The 27,531-nt window shown below is 41.2% G+C and overlaps 1 protein-coding gene across 1 annotated transcript; it reads left to right on the plus strand.

The window, feature by feature from the left end:
* The first annotated feature begins 428 nt into the window (after window positions 1–428).
* Window positions 429–27,531, plus strand: LOC115057477 (protein unc-13 homolog A). The gene is made up of 42 exons (XM_029524618.1): window positions 429–450; window positions 4,391–4,420; window positions 4,689–4,788; window positions 6,390–6,507; window positions 6,659–6,782; window positions 7,336–7,406; window positions 7,596–7,650; window positions 8,097–8,126; window positions 10,061–10,274; window positions 11,326–12,423; window positions 12,524–12,626; window positions 13,899–13,942; window positions 14,524–14,602; window positions 14,967–14,972; window positions 15,073–15,147; window positions 15,247–15,466; window positions 16,129–16,356; window positions 16,526–16,667; window positions 16,853–17,022; window positions 17,202–17,317; window positions 17,819–17,982; window positions 18,135–18,288; window positions 18,604–18,672; window positions 18,905–18,994; window positions 19,331–19,465; window positions 19,606–19,733; window positions 20,284–20,369; window positions 20,596–20,722; window positions 20,818–20,914; window positions 22,750–22,893; window positions 23,011–23,088; window positions 23,583–23,660; window positions 23,739–23,827; window positions 23,928–24,071; window positions 24,406–24,529; window positions 25,170–25,226; window positions 25,325–25,405; window positions 25,577–25,724; window positions 25,900–25,956; window positions 26,556–26,642; window positions 26,762–26,918; window positions 27,039–27,531. Exons 1-42 carry the CDS (start codon window positions 429–431, stop codon window positions 27,325–27,327), a joined length of 5,628 nt encoding a protein of 1,875 aa, XP_029380478.1. The 3' UTR covers window positions 27,328–27,531.

Consider the following 27,531-nt stretch of genomic DNA (forward strand, 5'->3'; position numbering starts at 1 on the left):
CACCTCCCCGCCCCTCGCGACCCCGCCTGCTACTCATCAACCGTGACGTCAGGGCGGAGCGGCGCGGCGCGAGGGAGCTGTCCTCGCGCGGAGGGTGCTGCCGCTGAAACAAGATGGCTGTGCGCGCAGGAGGAGCAGAGCAGGAGGAGAGCTGAGGCAATGCAGAGGAGGGGAGGAGAGGGGGGCGAACATTTCACTCCTGCCCTGTGTGTCTTGTCCTGCAGAAAGAGGAACAGCTCCAGTGAGAACCAGGAGAGCCGCCGACGCGATGCTGCCTGCCGCCTTTCCATCACCAGTTAGCGGGTAACAGTGTGGCGGCTTGAGTTGTGTCCCCCCCTCCAGTAACCAGGAGACAAAAACGGACTGACCAAACAAACCACGGAGCAGCCAGCAGAGGACGGACGGGGACACTCACCGCGCTATCAGAGATGTCCCTGCTATGTGTGGGAGGTAAGACACGAAGCAATGGCAGCCGCTGTGTGTCACACTATTGAAGTATCACTTGACCGCGGTTTAACCGCACCGGCTGCCGGACAGCAGCCGAGCCTGCGGGCTGTCAGCTCCGGGGGAGAGTCCACTTAATTATCCAGGACTGTCACTGGGACACAGTTACCAAACGGCATGTATGAAATTCATTTTTCACCATAAGTGAAGATGGCCGGTGTACATGTATGTGTGGTTTTTACCTGTCCGGAAAAGGAGACTAATGGTAATGACACAGGCTAGTCCAGTCGTGACTGATAGTTCTACCAGCTACCAATCACATCCTGTTAGAGTTTCTATTAATGTCTACATGGAGGAGGAAAACCGCCGTTTCCATCCCTGACCAGTGCTGCTGCGGCTGCTTAGTGTGTGTGCGTGTGTGTGTGTGTCATCCACTCTGTTCATTCATGCGTGGGCAGACGGAGGAGGAGAGCGAGGAAAAGCCCTTGCCGCACCGCACCGCACCGCACCGCACCGCTTGCAGCCTCTGCTTTGCCGCTCTGCTGTAGTCGTGAGGGAATACTCGCAGCCTGCTGGAGCTGCGCGTCATTTCTCAGACGTTTTCCCCGAAACGATGCGTCACCTCCTCCCACCAGCCTCCCTGCCCTGAAAGCACCTGATGCTGACAGTGTTGCCCGTCAGTGCGATGAATAAGCATCTGCTCTGACTGCTTGTGAAGTAGAAGTAGTTCCATCTTCAAATCCAGTGAGCAGTGGTAAACGCAGGGAAAGAAGAGAGACATAAACCCCTGTTAAGGCATTTTATTTGGAGTACCCAGTTTTGAGGTTTTTGTTTGGCACTGAATAAGCAGAACTGCAGAATTATATTGTTTTAACTCATATGGGGATGTGCAAATTTTCCCATACTGCCATATAATCTGGAGCAAGGGCAATCTGTCAGTCAGGAATGCTGCAACTACAAAAAATGTTCATCACTGATTATCAATTGGCGATATTAGAATATGATAAATATGTGAACTGAGCCATTAGATGGATTAATGGATGACGTGATCCAAAGAAAATTAATCAATAGCCAAAGCAAAAAAACAAAACGAAACAAAAAAACAAGCTAGATGCTATCCCATTCCAGTTAAAAAAAAACAACAAAAAAAACATTGACTGCTTTTTTGGGCAACCAACAGTCCGAAACCCCTATAGACCCATTTCTTTAGCATACTGCATAATGCTTAAAAAAACAAACAAACACTGGAATAAATTAAACTACTGAATGTTTGGCTTAAACGTCTTAAATGTTTTACCCTTAATGTCATCAAGTGTTAGTTGGTAAATTTGTGTGGAGTGGTGTGTGGGGTTAATAAGAAAGTAAAGGGGGTTTCAAAGTCAACTTTGAGGCCCATAACAGATCCTAGCCCACCTTACATTATCCTGCAGGGTCCTACCCACTGAGTGTCCAGGTTCTGTGACAGTCCTAGGTGTCATTAGGACCCTGAGCGTTATTCATTCATAAACACTGGCTGCAGCTGTCAGTGTCCTAGACTACGAGACTTGGCAGACAGCCCTCTTTCTGTTCCTGTTACATCATTCATGCTTACCTGACTGGAGCTATTTCTGGCCTCCACAGTACTTTGTGCTTCTTGAATAGGCTGCATTTCTTTGGAGCATCTGCAGACGAAGCTGAATTTTTATTCACATACAGATTAACTCTGAAAAACCTAGCCTCTTTTCCTGCAGATATCCTACTTACTTTCAAGTCCAGTTATCTTCCTCTCTTGATTTAGACACTAAATCGGGGAGTGTAATGTCTCTGTCAGCAGTTGCAAGGTCTGCTACACATCTGTGTGCATATATACGATCCTTCAGAATAAGGTACAGTCTTTCCAAACCATGTCAGCCTGTGCTTTGTCATTGGTTGTCTGATTACAGCTTTCAACAACTCCCTATTTAACATTCTCTGACATTTCAAGCTGAAGGGTTTTTTCATCCCCTGTCAAATCTCTTTTTTCTTGGCATTCTGCTGACATCCCATAAGTCAGGGTATGCTGCGTCAGAGGTACTTCCTGAATGAAGGCTGCTCCAACAAGGTTTTGCACTGACTATAGTATTGGTTCTGGCAGATTGTATTGTGCGTCCCCTGATTAAGGAGTGAAATTCCATCCACACTTTGATTTGTTATATCTTTGAAGTTATTTAATGAAATTGTGATAATTAAAGCTTGACCTTGTTTTCTGAATCTAGACTACACACCCACAACCCACATTTCAGCCAATTGATCCACTGTTACAAGCCCTCACAAACTTAATGTTTATGAGCTATAAGCCATTAAGTATACAGAATATGTGTGTTGGGGCTGTGTCATCTGTGTAGATACATGCAATTTTGACAAAACATTGTGGGGGCTTTTGGACATTTTTCTTCATAAGTCAACCAGGCAGGGAGATTTATGAATGTGTGCTATTATTAAACTTCAGTTTCCACTGTCGAAAATCCAATTCCTTCTTATTGAGCCTTTTTCATGAACTGATATATCTCCAGGGCTGTTTTTGTGTTAACATTGAAACACAACAAGAAGCTAGATTTAATCTGCTCTATCTAAACAATGATAACAGGGCTTTAGTTCATTCTTGTCTTGATGTATGAATTGAAGCACAGATTAATATTTTTTATCATTGCTGCAGGTGGATGTGAGTGAGTCACTGCAGATTGTGTGTGTGTGTGTGTGTGTGTGTGTTGGTGTTACAGCATAGCACTTTAGTTGCAAATTTGTCCTTGGCATGTGTGTTGTATGAGAGAAATATAAAGCAAAAGGACTAAAAAATAGAAACAAAAAGCTACTTGCTGACTCAGGTCAATTTTACTTTAGCTTTTCGTTTTGCTGTGGTTGCTATGGTGATGCATTCTGATTTGGACGTTATTTGGAGAATATTTATTAACTCATGGATTGGTTTTCGCATTCCTCAAGAGGTGATAAAACTAACCAATTGGTTACATAACATATTAACATACTCAGCTTGCGTTTGAATTTTACTGATACAAACCTGTGTGTACACTAAGTACAAACCCGCATTCTGGTGTGGGGAGCTTGTGGAAAAAGTGTGTGAGTGTGGTGGAGCGCAGTGGGTAGTAGAGCATTAAAAATGCATGTGTGACTTACGTCAAAGCTGGTAAAGAGGTGCTGCAGAGAGAGCTTGGGCTATAACTGTATGCTGAAAATACTTGCATTTGATGAAGGTGGGAAATTTCAGAGTGAATGATTGTACAAGAAAGACATTAAGAAAGGCAGATTAATGGACCAAATGGGACCTTATGAATTTAATAATAAAATCCTAAATATTTAAATGATTTAAATGTGTTGTTACACAACATCTACAATGATTAACATTCAAATTCCTGCCAATAAAAGAAATATTATTAATAATGAAAGAAAGTGCTTGTCTGTTAAACCTGTGCTATGGTGTAGCATTTATTTGCATGTGGGCATGCTGCATGCTGTGGTCTGTTTCTGTGTGCCACACGGATGAAGCACAGCGGGAAAACTGTCCATGTTCTTCCAGCACTGTGTGTTTTTGTATGTTTCACAACCACAGTTTGTGCCAACATGTCTGGACCTTATGGCACAAAAGGCAGAGCACTTAGTCCATATCTGCATAGTTGCAATTTTATTTTCATGAGTCAACAGTCATCTTGTAGGTGTTGTAGGCGCTGTTAACGGAGTGACAGGAAAACACTTTAATGTGCTCATTCTACATAGGCTACTTTTATTTCCAAGAGTTTCATGTTGTATATTAAAATTCACAGATGTAAAATTCATATATTATTTTTTATTTATCCTGGGTACAGTTTTTACCCATCTTACTGTGTAAAAAGCCCCAACAGAGGATGCAAGAGCATTTAGAAACGAAAACAGATGGTGCTCCTGTTTGTGACTTTCTCTCTCTGTGTTTCCACAGTGAAGAAAGCCAAGCTGGATGGACCCCAAGGTAAGACCTGGAATCTTTGAAATAGAAAGAGGTAGATCACACAGGGAGAGAGACTTGCTCTCAACGTGACATAAATCTTTAAGCAGACCAAGGACACATTACATGCTGCAGCCATAAATGGAAATAAAGGGATGGAAAGTCAGATAAAGCATAGAATGCAGTATCTATGTCTATATCTGCAGGGCTACCTGGGAGCAGTTTATTGTTTGGTAACACAGAGATGTTTCATTTTAACTCAGCTGTTTCTTCATCCCTTTTACCTTGACAGAGAAGTTCAACACTTATGTGACTCTAAAGGTACAAAATGTGAAGAGTACAACTATCGCTGTCAGGGGCAACTTGCCCAGCTGGGAGCAAGACTTCATGTTGTGAGTCCTTGATCATATTCTTACAAAGCTCTCTTTCTGTATCTCCTTCTCCCTTACTCTACCTCCTGCCTTCTCTTTTCATCCTCTCAACTCATTCTACAGCTCAGCTGTTTGAGTGCTTTTATGTGTGTTTATGCTAAATATTTTTCTTTATATCAACCTTTTTCCTTTTCACTCCTCCATCCCAAGTGTCCTTTATCCCTATATTGTTTCACATAGCTCTTCCTTTCCACATCCACACCTCCGCCTCCAACAATTGCCTCATCCTCTTTTTCATCTGCTCTCCCTCTGCACCTCTGCTCCTCTCATCGTCATTCTCAACCTTGGCTCCTTCCCACTCCTTTTTCCCTCTTGCTTCCTCTAAAGACAGCTTCTTGATCTTCATCTACTCAGTCCCTCTTCTTCTCCTCCTCCTTTCAACCTTACTTTCCCCAAATTTCTCCTTTCCTTGTTCTTTTATTTGTGATCTCCAGTCATAAATATGAGCATTTCCTACTGTTAAATTTGTTTTCAACAAATAATGGAATAATTTTATTATTTGGCATGCAAAGCAATCCAGTGTACTATAGGCAGTGAAGCAGCATATGGGCAATAAATGGTGGGAATCATTTAGGATGTGGGTTGCAGCAAGCGGGCTGACTGTGGAGTCCTGTGCATTTGTATGATGTTTGGAGGCGTTGAGCATTGTACTGGGGTTGCATCAGTGAAGCTGTGTTATGTAATGTTTGGGCTGCAGAGAAAGCCTCATCCCTTCCTCCCAAAACGCCTTTGAATGACTGTGCACCCTCAGTCACTGCCATGAATCAGTCACTTTTCTTAAAAGGAGTCACCACAGAGACAGGAAATCCAGTCCCTCTATTTCTTAATTAAAGTTCCCACTTTCTCGCTCCAGGCATGCGATAAAATCACCTCCTCCACTGCCTTCTTCACACCCCTTTCTACCCTCCCCTTCACCATTGCTCTCCTTCCCTCGCTCTTTCTGTCCTGCTTCCTGCTGTCTAAATGCTTTATGTTAGAGTCTCTCAAGATTGCTCCCACAGAGACATGTCTTATATTTGTCACAGGCAAGCCAACAAGTAATTATTGTGCCTTAGTGCCTGTGTGTTTTTAGCATTTACTTTTAACAGTGGCAGAAGAAGAAGTGTCTTTTACCAAGTAAAAGTATCATTGTTACAATGTATAACGACTGCTACTACTACTACTTCAAAGTCCTTTGTTCAAATTTTATAGAAGAATACAGCAAAAAATTGAGTACTGTTACATTATTAGATTCTTTCAGTCCTACGAGCGTATTTTATCTGTAATCTTGTTGTTGCTTACTTTTCTTTTTTTTTTTCTCTTTTTTCTTTTTTTTTACAAAAAAGTAAAAAAGCCAAAAAGTTTAGAAAGCACTGGTTTAATCTGTATTGTTAAACTATATTTCATAAATTGTCTTAACCCTAAATTAAGGAATTGTTGTAAAAAGTATAAATTTTCCCTCTGCAATGTAACATAATAGAAAATGGAAATAAGTAAGATACAGTAAACACAAGTACTTGACTATAGTAGCTAAGCAAACTTTCCAGTCAGTTAGATTTCTACCTTTTTATTTCTCCTTGTAGTGAAATAAACCGCTTGGACCTGGGTCTGACGGTGGAGGTGTGGAACAAAGGGCTAATCTGGGACACCATGGTTGGCACTGTTTGGATTCCTCTCCGTAGCATCCGACAGTCAAATGAGGTTTGTCACTAACTACCAGCAATTGAACTATGCTCTGCTCAGACGTTCTCAAGGTACTTGGTAGTGATGCAGGTCTGTGCTTTTCTCATCATTTTCATCTATCTGCACTGCTTGTTATTTACATTTAATTTGTTTATCTTTCTGTATCCAGGAAGGTCCCGGGGAGTGGCTCACATTGGACTCTCAGGTCATCATGTCTGATAATGAGATCTGTGGCACCAAAGATCCCACTCTCCACCTGGTGTTGCTTGACACACGTTTTGAACTGCCTCTTGGTAAGAAATCAATATTCACATCAAAGTCAAACATTTCCAGCAGGTGAGAGATAAAACTATAAGAAATAGCCATCCCTTGATAAAAGCGGGAAATGACTTTGATAAATTATGTCTGTCTGCATATTTACACAGCAAACAGTAATATATGAACACCAGTCATTTCTGTACCATTAATTAATCTGCCCTAACTGATGAGTGTTCAAGGCTGTTGAGGAAACTATTTGTGTCCTTTCCTTGACTGTGTTGCTCATACCATTGATTAGGTGCTGCTTTCATACAGTTTCCCCTTCCTCTAGTCGATATTGTACACCTGATTCTTCAATTTGAAAACCTGGCCTATTTACATTGTCACTAAGTTCTGGGTCAGATAGTTTTGAAAATGGTTATTATACTTATAGAAACTCAAATGGGTAAAATTTGTGGCAAAGGATGAAGCTATGTTGAAGTGGAAAGTTTGAGGAAAGCTATTTCAAGAGTTATACGTACATGTGACAAAGATGGAGCAGCATCAGACTTGCTTTGTCATCTGAGATTGTGTGGTTTGTTGTTTCAGATATCCCAGAGGATGAGGCACGGTACTGGGCCAAAAAACTAGAGCAGCTCAATGCCATGAGGGACCAAGATGTAAGCTGTCACTATGTTTGATTTAATACCCCAGCATGTCTTCTCATTTTAGGAATGGGAAACATAGTCTAATGAGAACAGTGTGTTACACATTACAGGACAAATCTAATTATAGCTTTGTTTCCCCCGATGCCCAACTACCCTCTCTATCACTATGAAACCACTGTATGTAATGTTTTTTTCCTCCAGTATTCATACCAGGAAGAACAGGAACGCCCTCTCCGTGTACCAGGCACTCAGTGCTGTAAGTGACCAGTCAATATTTGCACAAAATAGTCAATTGTTTTTGTTGAACAAGATGATTTTGTGTTAAGCTGTTTGGATATGATTACTTCAGCTCAGTATGTGAACTATATGTGTTACCACACATTGGATGTTGTGCGTTAGAGGGGAAAAGATCCTGGATCACTGCACTGTGAAGGATCAATAGTTGTATTAGATGTCCAGAGGCAAACTCCTCCAGGATGCTGCTGTGTTTCAACTACTGGTCCTTCTCTCTGAGCCAGCTGCTTGTGTCAGATGGAAAGACTTGAAGTGCTCAGCAATTCTTTTATGCTTCCTTACTGTTTCCTTTCCATTCACCAGCTCCATTTGGAAACTCTGAAACCTTAATAGCATGAATGAATGCGTATGTCTGGAAATGAAAGGGTGATTCATAATCAATACTGACACCCCCCTGTTTCCTCACAGGTAACTGGAGCCTATGGGGAGACCAACAAAGTAAGTGTACAACACTTACATGCAACATCATTTTACATACAGTGACACCATAGATATTCAGCGAGTCACACTTTTGTTTTGGCAATTTAAGGGCAGCTTTTATCATCCTCCTGCTGCCCTGTTCATAGAGGACAATATGTATTGTATATATTCTTTTACAGTACCAGTCAAATGTTGTGACACCATTTCCCATTAAAAGGTATAGTGAATTAAAGTATATCTCAACAAACAGACCTCACTGACAAATATCAGACTATATCAGTAAGACAGAGTAGTTTAATTGGAAAAAACGACTAGGTCTGTGGATTGTTGGCTCAGCTGTCATACATTTCCATGAGTTATTCCCATCATTGCTACGGTTGTTGTACTCTTCTTCAGTACTTATAAGTTAGAATCAACATTGCTTTATTTATTCAGTTACTATTTTTTATTAGCAAACTACTCTGCCCTCTCCCTGAACGTAGGCTGGGATTGGCTCCGGGACCCCCAGGGACCCTGATGGATAAGCAGTAGAAAATCAGAGAGAGAGACCAGCAAATTTGAAAAGCGTGGTTTTGAACAAAACATTATTACACACTGATTTTATGATGATTGAAATATACAACAAACATAATAAACAATGATTTAGTAACAGAGCTTTTTGTTTTCCAGCAAAACTTCACATGACTAAATTAACTCCTGCTCTGAGTGACCTGAAATTGAACATTTGAACGGCCAGGGGACACTCTGTCCAATGCAGACACACAAGGAGAGAGGAGGGGGGAAAGAGGTCTCTTGTCTCATCTATTTTCTTAATTTTTCTAGTATCAGAATCAATATTGCCACTCACTGTAATTTGTTGTGGCAAACACTTAAAGCTTTAACATTTGTAATTAAACAATTGGTAGACTGGACTTTATTGCCTGGCCAGATTTTGAACACCAGCTGCCAGTGAAAGAGGCCTGATGTAAACTAATTTGGGTGACTGACTTTTGAACATTCTGCAGTAATGAATCACAATCAAGAAAAAAGTATACTGTCCAAATACTAATGGACAGCAATGCTACATACTGCATACCATACTACATACAGAAGATTTGGGATATATACATACATACTAAGATAAGCCTTCCGTGGGTCACTCCCTCTCTCTATCTGACTTCCTCCCTGTCTATCTCTTTCTCTCTTGCTGTGATTAGCAGATGGTCTTATGTAAGTGTTTCACCCACACAACTGCAGCAATTCATCTCATCTCAATTCACACAAAGGAAAAGGGAAAGCTCAGGGGGGTAATTATAGATGGTGAGCTGATGGAGTGAGTGAAACAGAGAGGAAGAGGGAGGCATAGCGAATGAGTGGGACACGTGGGGACACAGTTGAAGTGAGAAACAAAGTCTGATGCCTTTAATTATGGTTTACACATCCAGTCAGATGAAGATCATGGTGTAAGCTGTGCAGTGGCCCTCATTCCTCAGATTGCGGGATACAATGATGGTCAAAGTCTCTCATCACTTTCCTCTGGGATGTTAATCTTTATAATCTATGGACACCACAGAAAAATAAAGCAGATTCTTAGTGTTCAGAATGGAATTACATTCACATACGATAGTAAGAGTGTGAAGGAAGTCCCTGATGATGTTCATCATGTCCTTCATGTATGGATGCTCTCTAAATAACCTATATGGGTCTGATGGGGTTTCAGCAGTGGAATGCTGCCAGCTCATCCATATTATCTGCAATTACCACAGTGCTAAAAGACTGCTGATTAGAGAGTCCTATCTCTGTGCCACATGACAATGTGGACCGGCATCATCACTTTCTTGATGTTCTGTCCTCTTTGTCGTGGTTTTATTATATTAAATTCCTCAATTGTCGCCTTTCAACTGTTGTCATATTTCATCGACACAACCTGCTGTAAAAACATATACATTTTTTTTGTATGTGTGTCTGTGTAGATGAGGATCCAGACAGTGCCGTGGATGACAGAGACAGTGATTATCGCAGTGAAACCAGTAACAGCATCCCGCCTCCCTACTACAGCACATCTCAGCCCAATGCCTCTGTCCACCAATATCCCATCAGCCATCAGCACCGCAGCTCTAGAAGCTTGTCTTATCCACGATCTGGGAACAGCCATGACCTTGACTACCACCATCAGAGGACTGTCAGGTGTGTTCCAGTTTCATTGTTAAGCTTGAAATGATGATTATGTTCATTTGCAATTAACCTGTCAATCATTTCTTGATAAAACTATTGATTTTCTGTGAGATATCAGAAAATTTGGCGAAAACATGCTCATCACCATTTCCCTGACCCTCAACTCATAATTTTTAACACACCTTCAATACATACACATGCTTTTTCTGATGTCTAATTTTGCCTATTCATGAATGAAGCCAGTCAGTGAAATTATGCGGTGTAGTGCCCCTCTGAATACTAAAAGTGAATACTTTTTCAGATATTTATACTGTTTCTCAGTCTTTACTGACATATTTCTCACAGTCTGAGATTGAAACTATGCCTGTCTCTAATGTACCCAAGATGAGCTGCTTGTGTGAGTGTATTGGACAGGTCAACTTACCCAATCTTCTGCCCATTCTTCTTCATCTCTTTCTCTCAGCCCTCTCCACTTCGCCTCTTTACCTGCACTTTCTCCTCTACTTTTTCTCTGTGCTATCCAGTCCCTTCTTTTCTTCACCATCTCCCATTCCTAATTCAATTTTTTTCTCTCTGTGCCTCTATTATGTTTTTAATAGCCCCATTTATCAAAGAGTATGAATACTTTTCCTTTCTTTGTTGCATTTCTGGAGGCTTCTTCTTTTTTCTTTTGTCAGCTTTATGGAGGCCTCTCACCTTTCTGTTGTGCTCTATTTCACGCTGCCCGTCTGCTACTCTTGTATCCTCAGTGCTTTTCATTGATTAGCCATCAGCATTATTCCTAGCCACTCCAGGACACGTAGAAAAGACTTAAAGTAGGGTTGTCCGCTAGAGAACTAAGTGTACAGGCATGCAAGTGCTCTAATAAAATGCTGTGCAAGCAATTTTGAGATTATAGTTAATAAAAGAATGGTATATAATTTTAATTTTTACCTATGTATACATGTTTATTAGTCCACATATCAAATGGCAATAATAGCATGAATGAGTGGCTGTGTTCATTGTAGTGTATCCCTCTTGAGTACTTACAAGAGTCTCTTCTCTTCCATTCTCTTCTCTCCAGTCCCACAGGGAGCTATGCATCATCTGCAGAGCTGAGTCGGTGCAGCAGTCAGCTGAGTGAGGAGGACTATGGTGGTGAATATGGAGAGAGAGACCCTTATGATGAGAATGACTCCTACCACTCCTGCCATTCCTCGGTTAGCTACAGTAAAGGCTCTCCAGACTGGGACCCTGATGAGACCCAGGGGGCATACAGTGATGAAGGAGGCTACAGCAAAGATGGAGGAGAGGAGGTGGCTCTGTATGAGGAGGATGATGGGGGACTGTATGAGGGAGAGGAAGATGGCCTCTATGAGGATGAGGAGATGATGTATGATGATGAAGATTTGTACAATTTGGATGGGACCCTCAGTGAGGACATGGAGCCTCCATTCACTCCCACACCCACATCAACTGCTCCTCCAACTCTCGATGTACCCAGCTCCAGACCTCCTCTAGAAAAACAGCCCTCCCTACACCAACAACAGCCCCCTACTCAACCCTCGAACCGAACATCCACCCAGGCTCATCCTCCTGGTATAGCCCCAACCGCACAGCCTCCGTCTAGTCAACCAACAGCCCAACCACCTAAACAGGCCCAAACACAGCCCCAGCCCCAGCCAGCCCCATCTGCTACTTCCTTCTTCTCAATGGCCAAACCTTTAACAGCTGCAGTCACAGGCCTAGCCTCTAGTTTCCTGTCTACGGTCCCCACTGCCCAGCCTTCCCAGTCTCAACCACCACCACCTTCAGCTGTATCTCAACAGCATCAGTCTGCTGCAGCTAACACTGTTCCTCCATCCCACCCATCCACTGTGGCTAATGCAGTCCCTCAGCCCCCTACCAAAGCCATAGACCCTGGCTCCCAACAAAGCTCAAGCTCTGCACAGCCCCATTCCCAAGTCAGTGATCCTGCCACCAGAGAGTCACCTGCCCCTGAGGACCAGGCTCCTCGCTTAGAGGAAGAGCCATGGCTAGAAGAGGAAACAATGTTGGAGAGGGAGCCAAGGACATCCCCTGCACTGCCAGAGGAGAAGCTTCCCATGGAGAAGACAGAGGTGAATTTTGAAGATAGCAGGCCACCGACACCAACAGAGTTAAAAGAGTTGCCAACTGAGAGGTAGGAGTGAAGCCTATAAGTTAATGAGATCAATTAACTGATTCAACAACAAAAATAGAATGTAGACAAAAATCACAAAAATATATTTCTTTTTTTCTAGTCCTCCAGTTGTAGAGGATCAAAAAGAGCCAGTAGATCCAGCAATCCGAGCCAAAGAGAACTGGCTCAGGCTTTACAACAAGGTCTTAGAGCAGCTTCGGGAGGTAAGATCACATATTTATCCTAGTCTCAGCTCTTGTTTTAGACCTACCTTCACTACGAATTTCAGCTCTGTATCCCACAACAGTCAAGTCCAGACCCCGAGCTGTTAGCCTGGTTCAGCTCCACCCTGTAATCTAAAAGATATACTTGAGTTCAGGAACCTCTAAAAGTGTGTACCGGGTTTTTGAAATATGTATGTGTTGTGCATTATTTATGTACAAAGAGAGGCTGCATACAGTAAGTTCTTGAGTTCTTTTTTGTTATTGTTTTCTGCCAGATACCAGAAAGCAGATTTGTCTTTCTTATTCTATAATTGATATCTTTTTTGGCTTTCCTAAAATAAAAGAACTTGACAAACTTTTTATGACAGTTTTGAATGCAGCACTACACCACTGCTTGACAAAAATGTTTGATTTTGTTCTACATTTAGTTTTGCTTGGTCAGTTTTCACTTGCATACTTTATTCATATATTCTGTTGCTATTCATTACCTTTGAATTCAGTTGTGAATATGATTAATCACTTGCTTCAATGTTATGTTGATGTGTGTTGCGTTGCATTTTTGTGCACTTGGCTTCTCTTTGTTTTTGATTGTTTTTGTTTTGTTTTTTTTTTTCCTTTGTGCCGACCCACTTTGTTTTCTTTCCAGTTTCATGTCATTGCCATAGTGACACTCACTTGCACTTTGCTCGGCCTTCAATGGAGCATGTTGACAGGTGGGTACAACCTGATTGGCTGCATAAAAGAAAGCAGGAAATACATGCTACAGATGTCTTGTTTAACTCCCTGCTGTCGATGTACTGGCACCTTCAGTCCACTCATTCATCTTGACAAAGATCTGATATGTTCTGTTATATCTTCCAACAGCTGTTGTCCTGTCTAATTATAAGCCACGTTTCTGTTTCTTCAGACACACTTAACATAGCTTCTCAGATTTACATAACATAATTACCATTTAACTACTCTGTAATGAAATAGTTTTTGGTTGATGGGTTTTCTTGGTAGTTTTTAGAAATAACTTGAATTACGTTTTGACAGATTTCTTCAGCTTTATTTCTTAGTTGTACTGCAAGGTATCATTAAGACCTTTGAGCAAGAGCTCTTTCCACTGTCTTCCATTAATGCAAAAACTCAAAGAGGGGGCAGGATCTAAGATGTGAAGAACCTTATATAAAATCAGATAACCTTTAGTGTAGTGATTATGTGCTATTGATACCCCGTAGAAAGGCCAAAAAAGGCTTTTTCGTTTTCTTACAATTTAATTTTCTCTCACAGGCTCGAGGAGAGACCTCCAGCTCATTGTGGTTTGGTAAAGGAGGGTGAGTCACTGCTGTCAGCTCTTCTAGTGCTGAACTTTACAACAAAAACACTCAATCTGTAACTCTAGAGATTAAACTCTTTTAACTCTTTTACCTTCAGATAATTTTAAAACCCACAATGATTTACTTAAATTGAAAATAACCTACATTAGTCCAGAAATTCTCCTTGCTTTTTTTATTCTGATCTGCAGGCTTATTCCACTCATGACATTTGACCACTTATTATTGAACGACAGTAGGCTGCCCTGACTTATTGGGCAGGGCATTTGTATATTATAGACCTCAGAATGGAACTGATCCTGCATACTGAATTTAGCCAAATAGAAACCCAGCATTTACACTGAGGTGTTTGGCGTAGCAGTCCCACTATTTGAGATGAGGCAGCCGTGTAATTAAGCTCTTCAGTGAAGTCTTTGAGAGGTCTTGGGCTGGAGTAGAAACAATGATCAAAGGAAATATATCAGCCCAAACAGCAAAACATAATTTCATAGCCTGACATTTTTCTGATAGGATCATTTGATGATCTATAAATATTGATGAGCATGTGTAGGAATCTATAAAGTACAACTTCTCTTATCCAGAATGGGAGGTGCACTCTACAGTATTGACAGCATGCCTGACCTTCGCAAGAGGAAAGCCATTCCTCTTGTCAGAGATCTGGTAAGAAACAAACACACACACACAAACTCTGTGCCAGTCTTGAGGTGTCCTGAAATCATTTCAGTGCAGACACTATTTGTTCCTCTGAAATTGATTCTAAAACAATCATGCTTTTTTCTTCCTCTCATGCTTTGTAGTTTTTCTTAATTTAAATAACCTGAACATGATTTTATTGTGGTTCTCTAATCCAAGGTGAATTGAAGTGATAGCATTTGCATGTTAATGTGTGTGAACATGCACATGCCCACTATACATAATATGGATTTGTACAAGTACAAGGATTTGTACAAGTAGTTTGATTGTAAAGTATTTCCACATCTTTTCTTTTCCTTCTTCCTGTTTCATCACTGCATGGCCTCATCAGGCCATGGTGAGTACTTGTTTATTCCTTACAGAGATCACATATAAGTTTGACCTCTGCACTTTAGTTCATATTTAAATAACATTTCTCTTTATCCTTTTCTTCGTAGTCTCTAGTACAGAACTCTCGTAAAGCTGGAATCACATCAGCCATGGCTTCCACCACTCTTGGGAATGAGGAACTGGTGGGTTTCCCTCACAGTTTTTTTTCCACATCTCTACTTAGGTCTTCCCAGCATCTAATCACTGCTAATGTCAAACTTTTTTATCTTTGTATTTTGCAGAAGAGTCATGTTTATAAAAAGACGCTACAGGCTCTGATCTACCCAATATCCTCCACTACTCCACATAACTTTGAAGTGTGGACAGCTACCACCCCCACTTATTGCTATGAATGTGAGGGATTGTTATGGGGTATAGCCCGCCAAGGCATGCGCTGTTCAGAGTGCGGCGTCAAATGCCATGAAAAGTGCCAGGATCTGCTCAATGCTGATTGTCTGCAAAGTAAGGACATGCATGCACATAAACATACTGCAAAACATACACGGCTATTATTACTTAGGGATACACACACCTAGCCCACCACACAAACCCAAACCCTCTGTATCCTTCTGGCAGATTGACATCCCATTATTCTTGTCTTCTATCCACTCTCACATTCTCCTCCCTCTTCCCTTCAAATTTATCTCCTGAGTAATGTCCTGTCATACCCCTGCCTTACGCTGATCTCTTCCACCAATACCCTCTGTGTCCAGACAGCTTTATCTAATTCAGCTCCACAAGGGATGACTTTTCCAATTCCATGCTGGTTTTGAAATCAATCCATGCATTGCATAATTCATTGCTCTCCTGTCCCAAAAAGTGTTTTAAGACTTTGGTACCAAAACATTTGTTGGTCTTTTATACCCTCACTATCTGATTCTTCCTAAGTAGATGGTTTTTTCCATAAAACTGGGAGGTGGGGGGGGTCCTGAGCCCAGCCAAAGCTAAAAGTTTCAGTTGATCTAATACAATCTTGATTCAGCACTCAGCACTCATTCAGGTTTAAGCAAGATTAAATGGGAGGAAACAGGAGATAAACTGGTGGGCCTATGGGCCATGTTTCCTCGAATATATTTTTTACCTTTGCCTTATGCTTCCCTCTTTTTACTTATCTGTTTCATCAGGAGCTGCAGAAAAGAGCTCTAAGCATGGAGCAGAGGACCGAACCCAGAACATTATTATGGTTCTCAAAGACCGAATGAAGATCAGAGAAAGGAACAAACCAGAGATTTTTGAGCTAATACAAGAAGTCTTTGCTCTTGACAAATCAACACACGCCACACACATGAAACAGATCAAACAGAGCGTGCTTGATGGGACATCAAAATGGTCAGCGAAGATTAGCATTACTGGTGAGTTTTTTCTTTTCTGAATTGGAGTGCAAGGTGATAGGTTCTTTGGTTATTACTGACATAAGAATTTTATAAATAAATTTTAAAATAAATTTTAAAATATTCGACATGTGCTATAGAAGTTGTCCTGACAGTTGTGTTGTCAAATTGTCTTTTGTCTCCTTCTCAGTGGTATGTGCTCAAGGTCTGCAGGCTAAAGATAAGACAGGCTCCAGTGACCCATATGTCACAGTTCAAGTTGGGAAGACGAAGAAGAGGACTAAAACAATATATGGCAACCTCAACCCTGTTTGGGAAGAAAACTTTCACTTGTGAGTACTGAGAACAAAAGTAAATGCTGACATACAATATTATCAGGGTTATATTTCACAGATACATATGTGACACTCCATCTTAATATTTTTGATTACAAGAGAACCATGCACCTTTTAGATATTTGTGTATCTTGTCACATAGAATCCACCATCACAGCATTTTCTGCCTCTGTCCCAACCAGTGAATGCCACAATTCATCTGACCGCATCAAGGTCCGTGTGTGGGATGAGGATGATGACATCAAGTCTCGTGTGAAACAGCGGTTCAAACGCGAGAGCGATGACTTCCTGGGTCAAACAATCATTGAAGTCCGCACTCTGAGCGGGGAGATGGATGTTTGGTACAATCTGGGTGAGTTTTGCAAGATAAGAGAAAACCTGATGGAATTGGAGACAAATGAGGGGAGCAGCATGTCACACAGAGATAACAAAAACACATAATTGTCTTGAGACAAAGTCCTTGTCTATAGAGAGAAACATATTTCAGCCCACGAAAACATTATAAAAAGATATATTTCTTTCATCTGACAGACAAAAGAACAGATAAATCTGCAGTGTCAGGAGCCATCCGGATGCACATAAGTGTGGAGATCAAAGGAGAAGAGACAGTAGCTCCTTACCATGTCCAGTACACCTGTCTACATGAGGTCAGTCTGAGCTGGTACATCTGTTCTTTCAGCGTTTCACACTCACACTGTTAATAACCATGTAAATTGCCTGTCTTTGTCATGTGAGAGATTTCAGTTCTTTCAGTAGAACATACAATTATTTTATTCCATTGCTATGGCAGTTGACATCGTTAGTAATTGCCTGGAATTATTGAGCCATTTTTACCAGTAAAGGGGGATGTGGATGAGCGTCCTGGATATGAGACATGTATTGTCATGGTGTAATATGTCTATTAATTTAAAAACTGTTTCACAATATTTTCAGGTAATGCTGTTAAACTGTGTGATCGTAAGTCAAAACTGAAAACTGAAACTAGTAAAGCCCTGGGCAGTCCAATTGCTTTAAAATTATTAATTTAGACATAGTTTCTGATTCCTGTTGTTTTTAACATTGTGCTGTTACAATGTGTCAGTTCAGATCCTATTAAAACTAATATTAAAACACAAAAACCTTGTTACCTGCCCTTGCTCTGTTTTCAGCATCTGTTCCAGTACACCACTGAGGAGCAGAACAGTGGTGTAGTGAAGATCCCTGATGCCAAAGGGGATGATGCCTGGAAGGTGTATTTTGAGGAGACAGCCCAGGAGATAGTAGATGAGTTCGCCATGAGATACGGAGTAGAGTCCATCTACCAGGCCATGACGTCAGTCCCCCTAAAATTGTTCTTAATATTTCACTTTTGTGGTGGCAGTAGCTGTGTACAGATCAAATTTAGCGATACAGTAAATTAATTACTAGAGCAATAAGTAGCAGGTCAATCCTTGAAATATAATTTTTTTCCGTTCCACCCCACAGGCACTTTGCCTGCTTGTCATCTAAGTACATGTGCCCAGGAGTGCCAGCTGTGATGAGCACCCTGCTGGCCAACATCAATGCTTACTATGCCCACACCACCCAGTCCTCCAACAATGTTTCTGCTTCAGACAGATTTGCTGCATCAAACTTTGGCGTGAGTCCCTGACGTTTTGTTTTTTTGTTTTTTTTACAAATACTATAGTAATGTTTTATACCTTCATATATTTGTCTGATGAAAAATGCTATTTTTAAAAGATTTTATCAAAATAAATTTTAAGATGATATCACTATTATTGACTCGCTCTTGGTCCCTCAGTTTAACATGGCCCTGCCTCCTTCTCCAAATGTCCAATCAGCTGAGGCTTTTCAGTTCAGCCTTGGATTTGTATAGTCAAGTGGTTACAAATACTCTGTCAGCTGTTGTATTTTTGTAAGTGGTTTGTTCAGTTTTGCGCATTTTTCTTTGTAGAAAGAGCGGTTTGTCAAACTTCTGGATCAGCTGCACAACTCCCTGAGAATCGACCTTTCCATGTACCGGGTACTGACTACATGTCTTTATTTTAACTTCTTTACAATTATTAAGGGATCTTACTGGCCACATTTGTTCATACTATTTCTGTTTTTAAACGCATGGGAATGATACAGTAACTGCTAATATTTATTTTCTTTACTGCCTGAAGAAAGAGTAAACATTTAAACTTTTTTGAGCTATTTGTCAACTATTCATCATCATTAATCATCATTTTGTGTGTTCATGGGTTTGCTTTCAGAATAACTTCCCAGCCAGCAGTCCTGAAAGACTACAAGATCTCAAGTCTACTGTTGATCTCTTGACAAGCATCACATTTTTCAGGATGAAGGTAAAAATTAACAAGATATAGATTATTTTCTTTTCATTTATTTTATTTCTTTTTCTTGCTAATCAGCATGTAAAGCCAAAGTAAACATGGCACAACTTTCCTGCAATTTCTGTTAAGTAGCCTAAGGCAGAAACTCAGAAACTGTGAATCAGCTATAAAATTACCCTTTCCAAACTGAAGCTATTATCATGAAACTGTGTGTGAGGCTATAAATGTATGTTGGTGCAATTTGTAAAGTTCAGTGTGTTGATGGCTAAATTTCCACTGAGATAACTTCCTGCAAACACTTTGTGACGTTTTCGTTTGAACCATATGTTGTGTAACATCTATGTTCAGGTCCAGGAGTTGCAGAGTCCCCCCCGGGCAAGCCAGGTGGTGAAGGATTGTGTGAAAGCCTGTCTCAACTCCACCTACGAGTACATTTTCAACAACTGCCATGACCTCTACAACAGGGAATATCAGACAGACCCTGTAAGTGTGTGTCTGTGAAGCAAAAGCACTTCATTCAGTATGTTGCTCTCCAATGCCTCTCTTGCACTGTGCCACTCCAAAGAAAATGTTGCAGGATGCAGTTATTAAGATCTAAATCCATAACATCTTTTTATCTCAAGTCAAAGGCAGTTCCTCCAGATGAGCAGGGTCCCAGCATCAAAAACCTGGACTTCTGGTCTAAGCTCATCACACTCATCGTCTCCATCATAGAAGAGGACAAAAACTCCTACACTCCCTGCCTTAATCAGTGAGTGTCAGTTTGTAATGTCAGTCTTCTCCCTCAAGTGCATAATATATAGACAGTGTTGTTTAACCCTGTCGAGGAGAGTGTAAAATAAGGTAAGATAGCAGCTATATGGGATTTTTTAAGCATGAACACAAAACTACGAAGAATACGGGGAGGGCACTGTCAAAACATAAGGGACAACACAAACAGTCAAACAGACCACCTTTGTTTGTCTTGAAACCACAAGGTAGGTCTTGCCATTATAAAATAAAAAATTCACTTAAAATTTTGCTGTTTATGTTAGTACTTGCAATATGCTAACAGGAGTTTAGGTGACTGGGTTTGAATAGGAATACTATACTGTTGTAATTGTAATTTAATGATTAGAGTTTTAATTAAACTCATAGGATTTGCTTTGCTAAATTCCTGTTTCTTTCTGTGGCTGCAAGAAAAACATAAAGGGAAAACACTGATGGAATTACATTAAAATGAAGCTTGGTTATCTTGTAAATAATGAAGAACCATTATTGCTCATCGAGCTGGATTTAAGACTGAGCCCCTCTTCCTCTAGGTTTCCTCAGGAACTGAATGTGGGCAAGATCAGTGCCGAAGTCATGTGGAATATGTTTGCACAAGATATGAAATATGCCATGGAGGGTACGCTCATTTTTCATATATACATATACATGTATATAACTTTGCAGGTGTATTTCTGTCTGTGGCCTCATAATGAGACAGAAGCCACTAGTTTTTGACTTTTTTTTTTTTTTATTATTATTTTATTTTTACATGTAACTATTTGTGCCACTAAATGCAACTATTTTTGGGCACGTGAGCAAGTGGTGAAGTGGGACTTTACTCATTCTTTCTCTTTGACATTCAGAGCATGAGAAGCACCGCCTGTGCAAAAGTGCAGATTATATGAACTTGCACTTCAAGGTGAAGTGGCTCTATAATGAGTACTGCAAGGAGCTGCCCACTTTTCAGAAGCATGTACCTGAATATCCAGCGTGAGTATTTTCTATTCAGCCTGCACAATTTTCATTATACATATGCCTCAGCAGCACAAATACTCACGTTGCCCCTTCCCATTTTTCCTCTTTAGCTGGTTTGAGCCATTTGTCATCATGTGGTTGGATGAGAATGAAGAAGTTTCCAGAGATTTTCTCCATGGAGCCCTGGAGAGGGACAAAAAAGATGGGGTAAGTTTTTGATATGGATGTTTCACATGTAAGATGCTGGTCTGTTAGCATACTCGAGTAGCACACAGATCCTCTCACAACATACACTATATTACCAGAAGTATTCGCTCACCTGCCTTGACTTGCATATGAACTTAAATGACATTGCATTCTTAATCCACAGGGTGTAATATGACTTCGGTCCACCCATTAGCAGCTATAACAGCTTTGACTCTTCTGCGAAGGCTTCTCACAAGGTTTAGGAGTGTGTTTATGGGAGAGATGATGTGAACTACCCGAATTTGCATGAGAAATACATTAATCAATTTTGGGGGATAAATGCTGCATATAGGAGGTCAAATTTAAGCTGTCATATTATATTTTATTGGTGTATCAACAGGATTTGACACATTTTACTCAAACTTTAGACACAAATCATCTTCTCTTTTCTCCAGAGTGTTTGCTTCATGCTTTTCTGCACACTTCGTTGGAGAAACCTGAGATTTGTTGGAGGGACAGTTTGACATCCCAAAGTTCCAAAGGTGTTCTGTCAGGTTGAGGTCAGAACTTTGTGCAGGCCAGTCAAGTTCATCCACACCAAACTCTCTCATCCATGTGTTTATGGACTTTGCTTTGTGCACTGGTGTACAGTCATGTTGGAGCAGGAAGGGGCCATCCACAAACTGTTCCCACAAAGTTGGGAGCATGGAATTGTCTATGGTATGGTATATGGTATGACATGGTGGCATACCAAGAGATTTTGGACAATTTCATGCTTCCAGCTGTGGGAACAGTTAGAACCCAGATAGAACCTAATAGAACACGGGATGAATTGGAGTGGAGACTGAGAGCCAGGCCTTCTCTTCCAACATCAACAACAACAGTGTGTGATCTCACAAATGCCCTTATGGAAGAATGGTCAAAAATTCCCATAAACACACTCCTAAACCTTGTGGAAAGCATTCCCAGAAGACTTGAAGCTGTTATAGCTGCAAAGGGTGGACCGACATATTAACCCTGTGGATTAGGAGTGGGATGTCACTGAAGTTCATATGCAAGTCAAGGCAGGGGAGCGAATACTTTTATATAGTGTATCAGTCCGTCAATGAAATGTTGTAGCATGAAAAGCATAATGTATATTTCTCAAGATGTTTAACTGTCCCTTCAACAATCTGAGAACAATCACATTTATCCCCCAAAATGGATTCATGTATTTCTCATGCAAATTTGGGAAATTCACATCATCTCTACTGACTCAGCACATTCCAGGCTAAGAAGAGTAGGTTGAAGGCCTCAAGGCAATCAATAATGACTCAATACCAAATGCAAATGGGAAATAAAACTTCAATGCTTAGAGTAGCAGATGCTACTGCAAGTCGATGTACATTCACAGACACATACCATGCTCTGTCACACTCTCTGTCTCACGCACGCCTACATATCCACACAGCAATAAGGTCGATACCAAGCAGATGAAGAGTCTCCCAGTTCATGGCAGAGACCCTTTGGGTCCAATTACTGTTCCTGAGGCAGCCTCTGCTTTCCTGTATCAGCAGAACAACAGTCCCCAGGCCACGTCACATACCATAATACTACACACTTCTGGGATAATGAAGGCTCTGCTTTTCATCAAACCACCTGATCCCTCCATCACTTCACAAATGGTTTGATTGCAGTCACATACAGCTAAAGAGAGTCTATTATCATTGTCTACATTGTGTAACAAAACTGTAAACATCTCCCATGTGGGGTTGCCCTTAGTGGAAACCAACCTCCCTTCCAGATGACTGTGGTACAGCATCAGCATCACAAAACAGCTTCTCATACTTTTCCCCCTGGTCCCATTTGTTGTCCAGTTCCAGGTAACATCAGAGCATGCTTTGTTCTCCTGCTCAGTGGTGGACGTGTTCTCTCAGCTCAACCAGAGTTTTGAAATCATTCGCAAACTTGAGTGTCCTGACCCTCAGATCGTTGGAAACTACATGAAAAGATTTGCCAAGGTGACATTTACCTCATAATATTTGCACTGTTACCTTTTTACCAGAGCTGTCACTGTTTGGATTTTTTTTACATCTATTTTATGCTCTCATAATAAGCTTTTGATTTTTCTCTCTTAGACCATTGGTAATGTCCTGTTATCTTATGCTGACATCATAGCAAAAGATTTTCCAAATCATGTGAAGAAGGAGAAAGTGGTAAGTATTTAAAGTGAAAGACAGTATTTAAAAGAAAGAAAAGTTTGACACAGCAAAGTACCAGATGGAAGTTTGTGTCAGCAGAATCTACAGCATTTTCTGGCTTGATAGTTTTATTTAAAGTCCATCAATGCTTTAAGATGTACTCCGTTTGGTGTATGTGGTCAGGTTGATTAATTCAGTGCAATAAATTGTTCTGTGGCGTAATAGCCATGCCCACATCGCAGTGTTTCAAAGTGAATTAAGGTTGTGTAATTAGCTGAATGTGGTGTAAGCTAGAGGGAAAGTCAGCTGCACTCCCATTGAGAATTCAACCCCCATAGGAGTAGTAATTACTGAGAACCCCCTCTTCACCTGCCCTGGATTACCACTGTGTTTTTGCCAAAGAAGCAATAAAAAATGTAAGGAGGAATAACACTGATTGATTACAATATTAAGCTCTGTGTTTGTGTGTTGGTCTGTATAAGTAATGATTTTTGGTTCTCTCTGCTCAGCCATGTATCATCATCAATAACATCCAGCAGCTCAGAGTGCAGTTGGAGAAGATGTTTGAGGCCATGGGAGGCAAAGATGTAAGTTTTCACATGTCTATTTTCTTGTGATTATAACAGGACATATGACATATTTTAATCCCATTCATTGTCTCCCAGCTCAATGTGGAAGCAAGCGACTTCCTGAAGGAGCTGCAGAACAAACTCAACAACGTCATGGATGACCTCAGCCACATCTTTGCGGTCAGGTAGGCATGTTTATTTAATTCCTGCCTGGAACTCAAAGAAGCTGGCCCCAGTTCCTCCGTCTGATTTTTGTTGGTGGTGTTTGTATGTATGGTGTTGCAGTTTCCAGCCCCAGATCGAGGACAACGTGAGGCAGATGGGGGACATCCTGGCTCAAGTGAAAGGTCAGACGGTACCAGCCAATGGCAGTGTGGTTCAGGAGGCCGACAATGTCCTGCAACCTATCATGGATTTTCTGGACAGCAAGTAAGAACATCAGCAAGATTTGAAAATCGATAGAAACTTGTTTCAAAAATTATGTTAAATGGTTGGATAATTTGTTTTGGGTACTCTTTTCTTAATTTGGTACTTTCTGATCTAGAGAAGAAGCTGTGTTAATTCTATACTAGTTTCTCATCACTATGTTCTTAAATTTTATTCAATATTTAGTCAACTAAACATTTTGTAAAAATATATGAGATCATTTTCTCAAACTGACCCCAAAAATAATATAATTCTGGCTGTGGTATCAAAAAGCCTCAAGCAAAAATAGGATTTAGTGTTGCTTTTATATCTATAACCGAAAGACTGTATTTTTCAGCCTGTCGCTGTTTGCTAAGATCTGTGAGAAGACAGTACTCAAGAGAGTGCTGAAGGAGCTGTGGAAGCTCGTGATGAACACGATGGAGAAAACAATTGTTCTTCCAACACTTACTGACCAGACGGTATGTGATTAAAAAGCCATGACATCCACCCAAATTAACAACTTCTCTCCTTCCAAAATTCTCTGCTTTTAATTTTTCCATTGTGACTACAATAACTCATCTATCCTGCCATCACCCCACTCCCTCTATTGTCCTTCCTCTTTTAGGTTATTGTAAGTATGTGTGTGTGAGTGTGTGCAGCCTCTGTGAGCATGAAGAAACACTCTGTCTAACAGGAGCCTTAACACCTCCCTTTACACCCTTTTCACTTTTTGTTTTATAACTTTCTCCCTCTGTGAATATCAGTGCATCAAAACTTGACTGAAACGGCTGCGCTGTACACCACAGTAATTACAACCTGCCTGTTTGTCTCTGTAGTATTGACTGACAGTCCACAACACTATTCACACCATGCTCCTCTCCCGAGAGGTGGTTTATTTCAAATATCTTTTTAAAATATATTTTCTGCAAAGGTTTCATAAAAATCTAAAAGAGGAAATCGGCAGTTTTACTCTTTCCCTGTTCACTCTTCAAATATGTCTTGTACTTAGAGCTGCCTGTCCACACTAAACCTACTGAACTCACCTCTCCCTTTGCACCAACCTCATAAATACACTCTTTACATAACATACTCACTTGTCTGTCTCTTTCTGCTCAACAGGGCACTCAGATGATCTTCAATGCGGCTAAGGAGTTGGGCCAGCTTTCCAAACTCAAGGTAGTGGTGGAAGGCAGTAGCAAACAAATGACAAAGACATGGTAAGTGTCAAATTTAGGCAATGTTTCAGCAGTAAATATGTATGTTCTTTCCTGCAGGAGCACATGGGACGAGAAGAGGCCAAGGCTCTGACCCCTAAGCAGTGTGCTGTAATAGAACTGGCTCTGGACACTATCAAGGTATCGTATGGTTTGTTACACAAGCAAGAAATCCAGCATACACATGTTCTTGACAATTTTACAATGTTTTCCATTGTTTTGGTTGCTTAACACAAAGAAACGTAGAATAGTGAGTAGAAGAAGGTGATTCATTATTCTGTGTTTTTTGTCAACGTCTTATCTCTTACATAGCAATACTTCCATGCCGGTGGTGTTGGCCTGAAGAAAACATTCTTGGAAAAGAGTCCGGACCTGCAGTCTCTGCGCTACGCCCTGTCTCTGTACACACAGGCCACAGACAAACTCATCAGGAAATTTGTCCTCTCACAGAACGCTCAGGGTACATTACATTTATATACTGTATATTTCCTTATATATGGTCTATTTTATCCGCATGAATACTTCAAAATATTTTGCTCAAGGACACACTATTTGCCCATGGCCAATCTTTTAAGTAGCCAGCATTGTATTTGTATTCTGTTCTTTCAACGCTGCTTTCTTCTGTGTGCCCTCAGTCCATGGAGGGAAAGGGATCAGGTACACGGCAAATGAAGACACACCGCCAGAGAAAGGTACGTGTCAGCAGTGTTATGAAAAATGTGCATGTTGTCCAGAGCAGCCAACAGCAGCCCATACATCTCAGATATCACAATGTCAACAGCCACGATATCAAATACAAGAGCATACATAGTCCGAGCTCAAATGTAAAAACTGCAGTGCCTGGAGATGAGGGTGAGGTGACAGATGGCGTCAGCTGATGTAACGCAGCTTTTCAACAGAGACTTGTGCTGCAGTTGATTCTTTCAGTGCCATCTCCTTTTTCTTTTTCTCTTTGTGTTAATAGAGTGTCAAGAACGAATTACCATCTATTACTGCATTACAGTTCCCCATTTGCTCAGCAATAGAGTTTGCAGAGGAGGCTGCTTCACCCAGCCAAGTCCTGCTCATCTGATTATCATAGAGAACAGCCTGTGTGTGTGTCTGTGGTTTTTGTATGTTCAAATTTAGTTCCTAGTCTGCTGATGCATTAAAGTCATGTATCTCAGTCGCACTACATTGCTGACTGTAAAAAACAGCCTGCAATGGTGTTATGGCCTCTGATAGACAAATGGGCTCACAGCAAACACTGGACCAATCAACCACTCACTGGATATATCTTATATCTTTACAGCTAGTGGAGTGGATGCAGTAGGTGAGGTGGTCATGCATGTAGATATCTTACCCCAACCCAACGGAGAGCACAAGATCAGTGTCAAAGGTAAAACGAGCTGAGCAGATTGTGTTACTGTAACATTTCCCTAAAACCTGTCAGTTATTCATCTGCTCTGCAGTTCGTGTCCTCCTCTGTGCTTGACTTGTCCTGCCTCTGTCCTCCAGTGATTGCTGCCAATGACCTGAAGTGGAAGGCGCAGGGCTTCAGGCCCTTTGTGGAGGTCTACATCATTGGCCCTCACCTCAGCGACAAGAAGAGAAAATTTGCCACCAAATCCAAGAACAACAGCTGGTCACCCAAGTTCAACGAGAGTTTCCAGTAGTGAGTTTCCACTTAAAATTCTTCATTTCATTTTTTTTTGTGGGGGGCCATGTCTCAGACACATTTAGGTAGTTTGGACAACTTAACAGCAGGTGACCAATGTTTACTGTCTTGTCTCAGCTCCCTGGGCACTGAGGTGGGACCAGAGAGCTATGAGCTGCAGGTGTGTGTGAAGGACTACTGCTTCGCCAGAGATGACCGCACTGTGGGCATGGCCGTGCTGCAGGTGAAGGACATCGCCAATAAGAACAGCGTCACCTGCTGGCTGCCACTGGGCAGGCGTGTCCACATGGACGAGACGGGCCTGACAGTGCTGCGCATCCTCTCCCAGCGTAACAACGATGATGTGGCCAAAGAATTTGTGAAGCTGAAGTCAGACCAGCGCTCAGCCGAGGAGGGACGCAGCTGAGGGATTAGGAGATTAGGAGAAGGACAGATGTGTGCACAAAATCACCAGAGACAAACCATATAGACATACTATTATGCACACGCATCATACTCACATCCACATAGATAGACAACCATGTGCAATACACAAGTACACACATGTAAACCCTCTATTGTGCATATACCGTAACTGCATACATTATGCAACATTTACATTGCAATGGTA

This window comes from Echeneis naucrates, chromosome 17 (assembly GCF_900963305.1).
Source record: "Echeneis naucrates chromosome 17, fEcheNa1.1, whole genome shotgun sequence".
Taxonomy (NCBI): domain Eukaryota; kingdom Metazoa; phylum Chordata; class Actinopteri; order Carangiformes; family Echeneidae; genus Echeneis; species Echeneis naucrates.

Bases quoted from the DNA above. Each gene is read 5' to 3' on its own strand.
- LOC115057477 (XM_029524618.1), top strand. From the start codon at position 429: ATGTCCCTGCTATGTGTGGGAG. The intron at 20,370-20,595 runs GTACGCTCATTT...TTTGACATTCAG, and splicing joins TATGAAATATGCCATGGAGG to AGCATGAGAAGCACCGCCTG. The intron at 24,530-25,169 runs GTATGTGATTAA...TCTGCTCAACAG, and splicing joins CAACACTTACTGACCAGACG to GGCACTCAGATGATCTTCAA.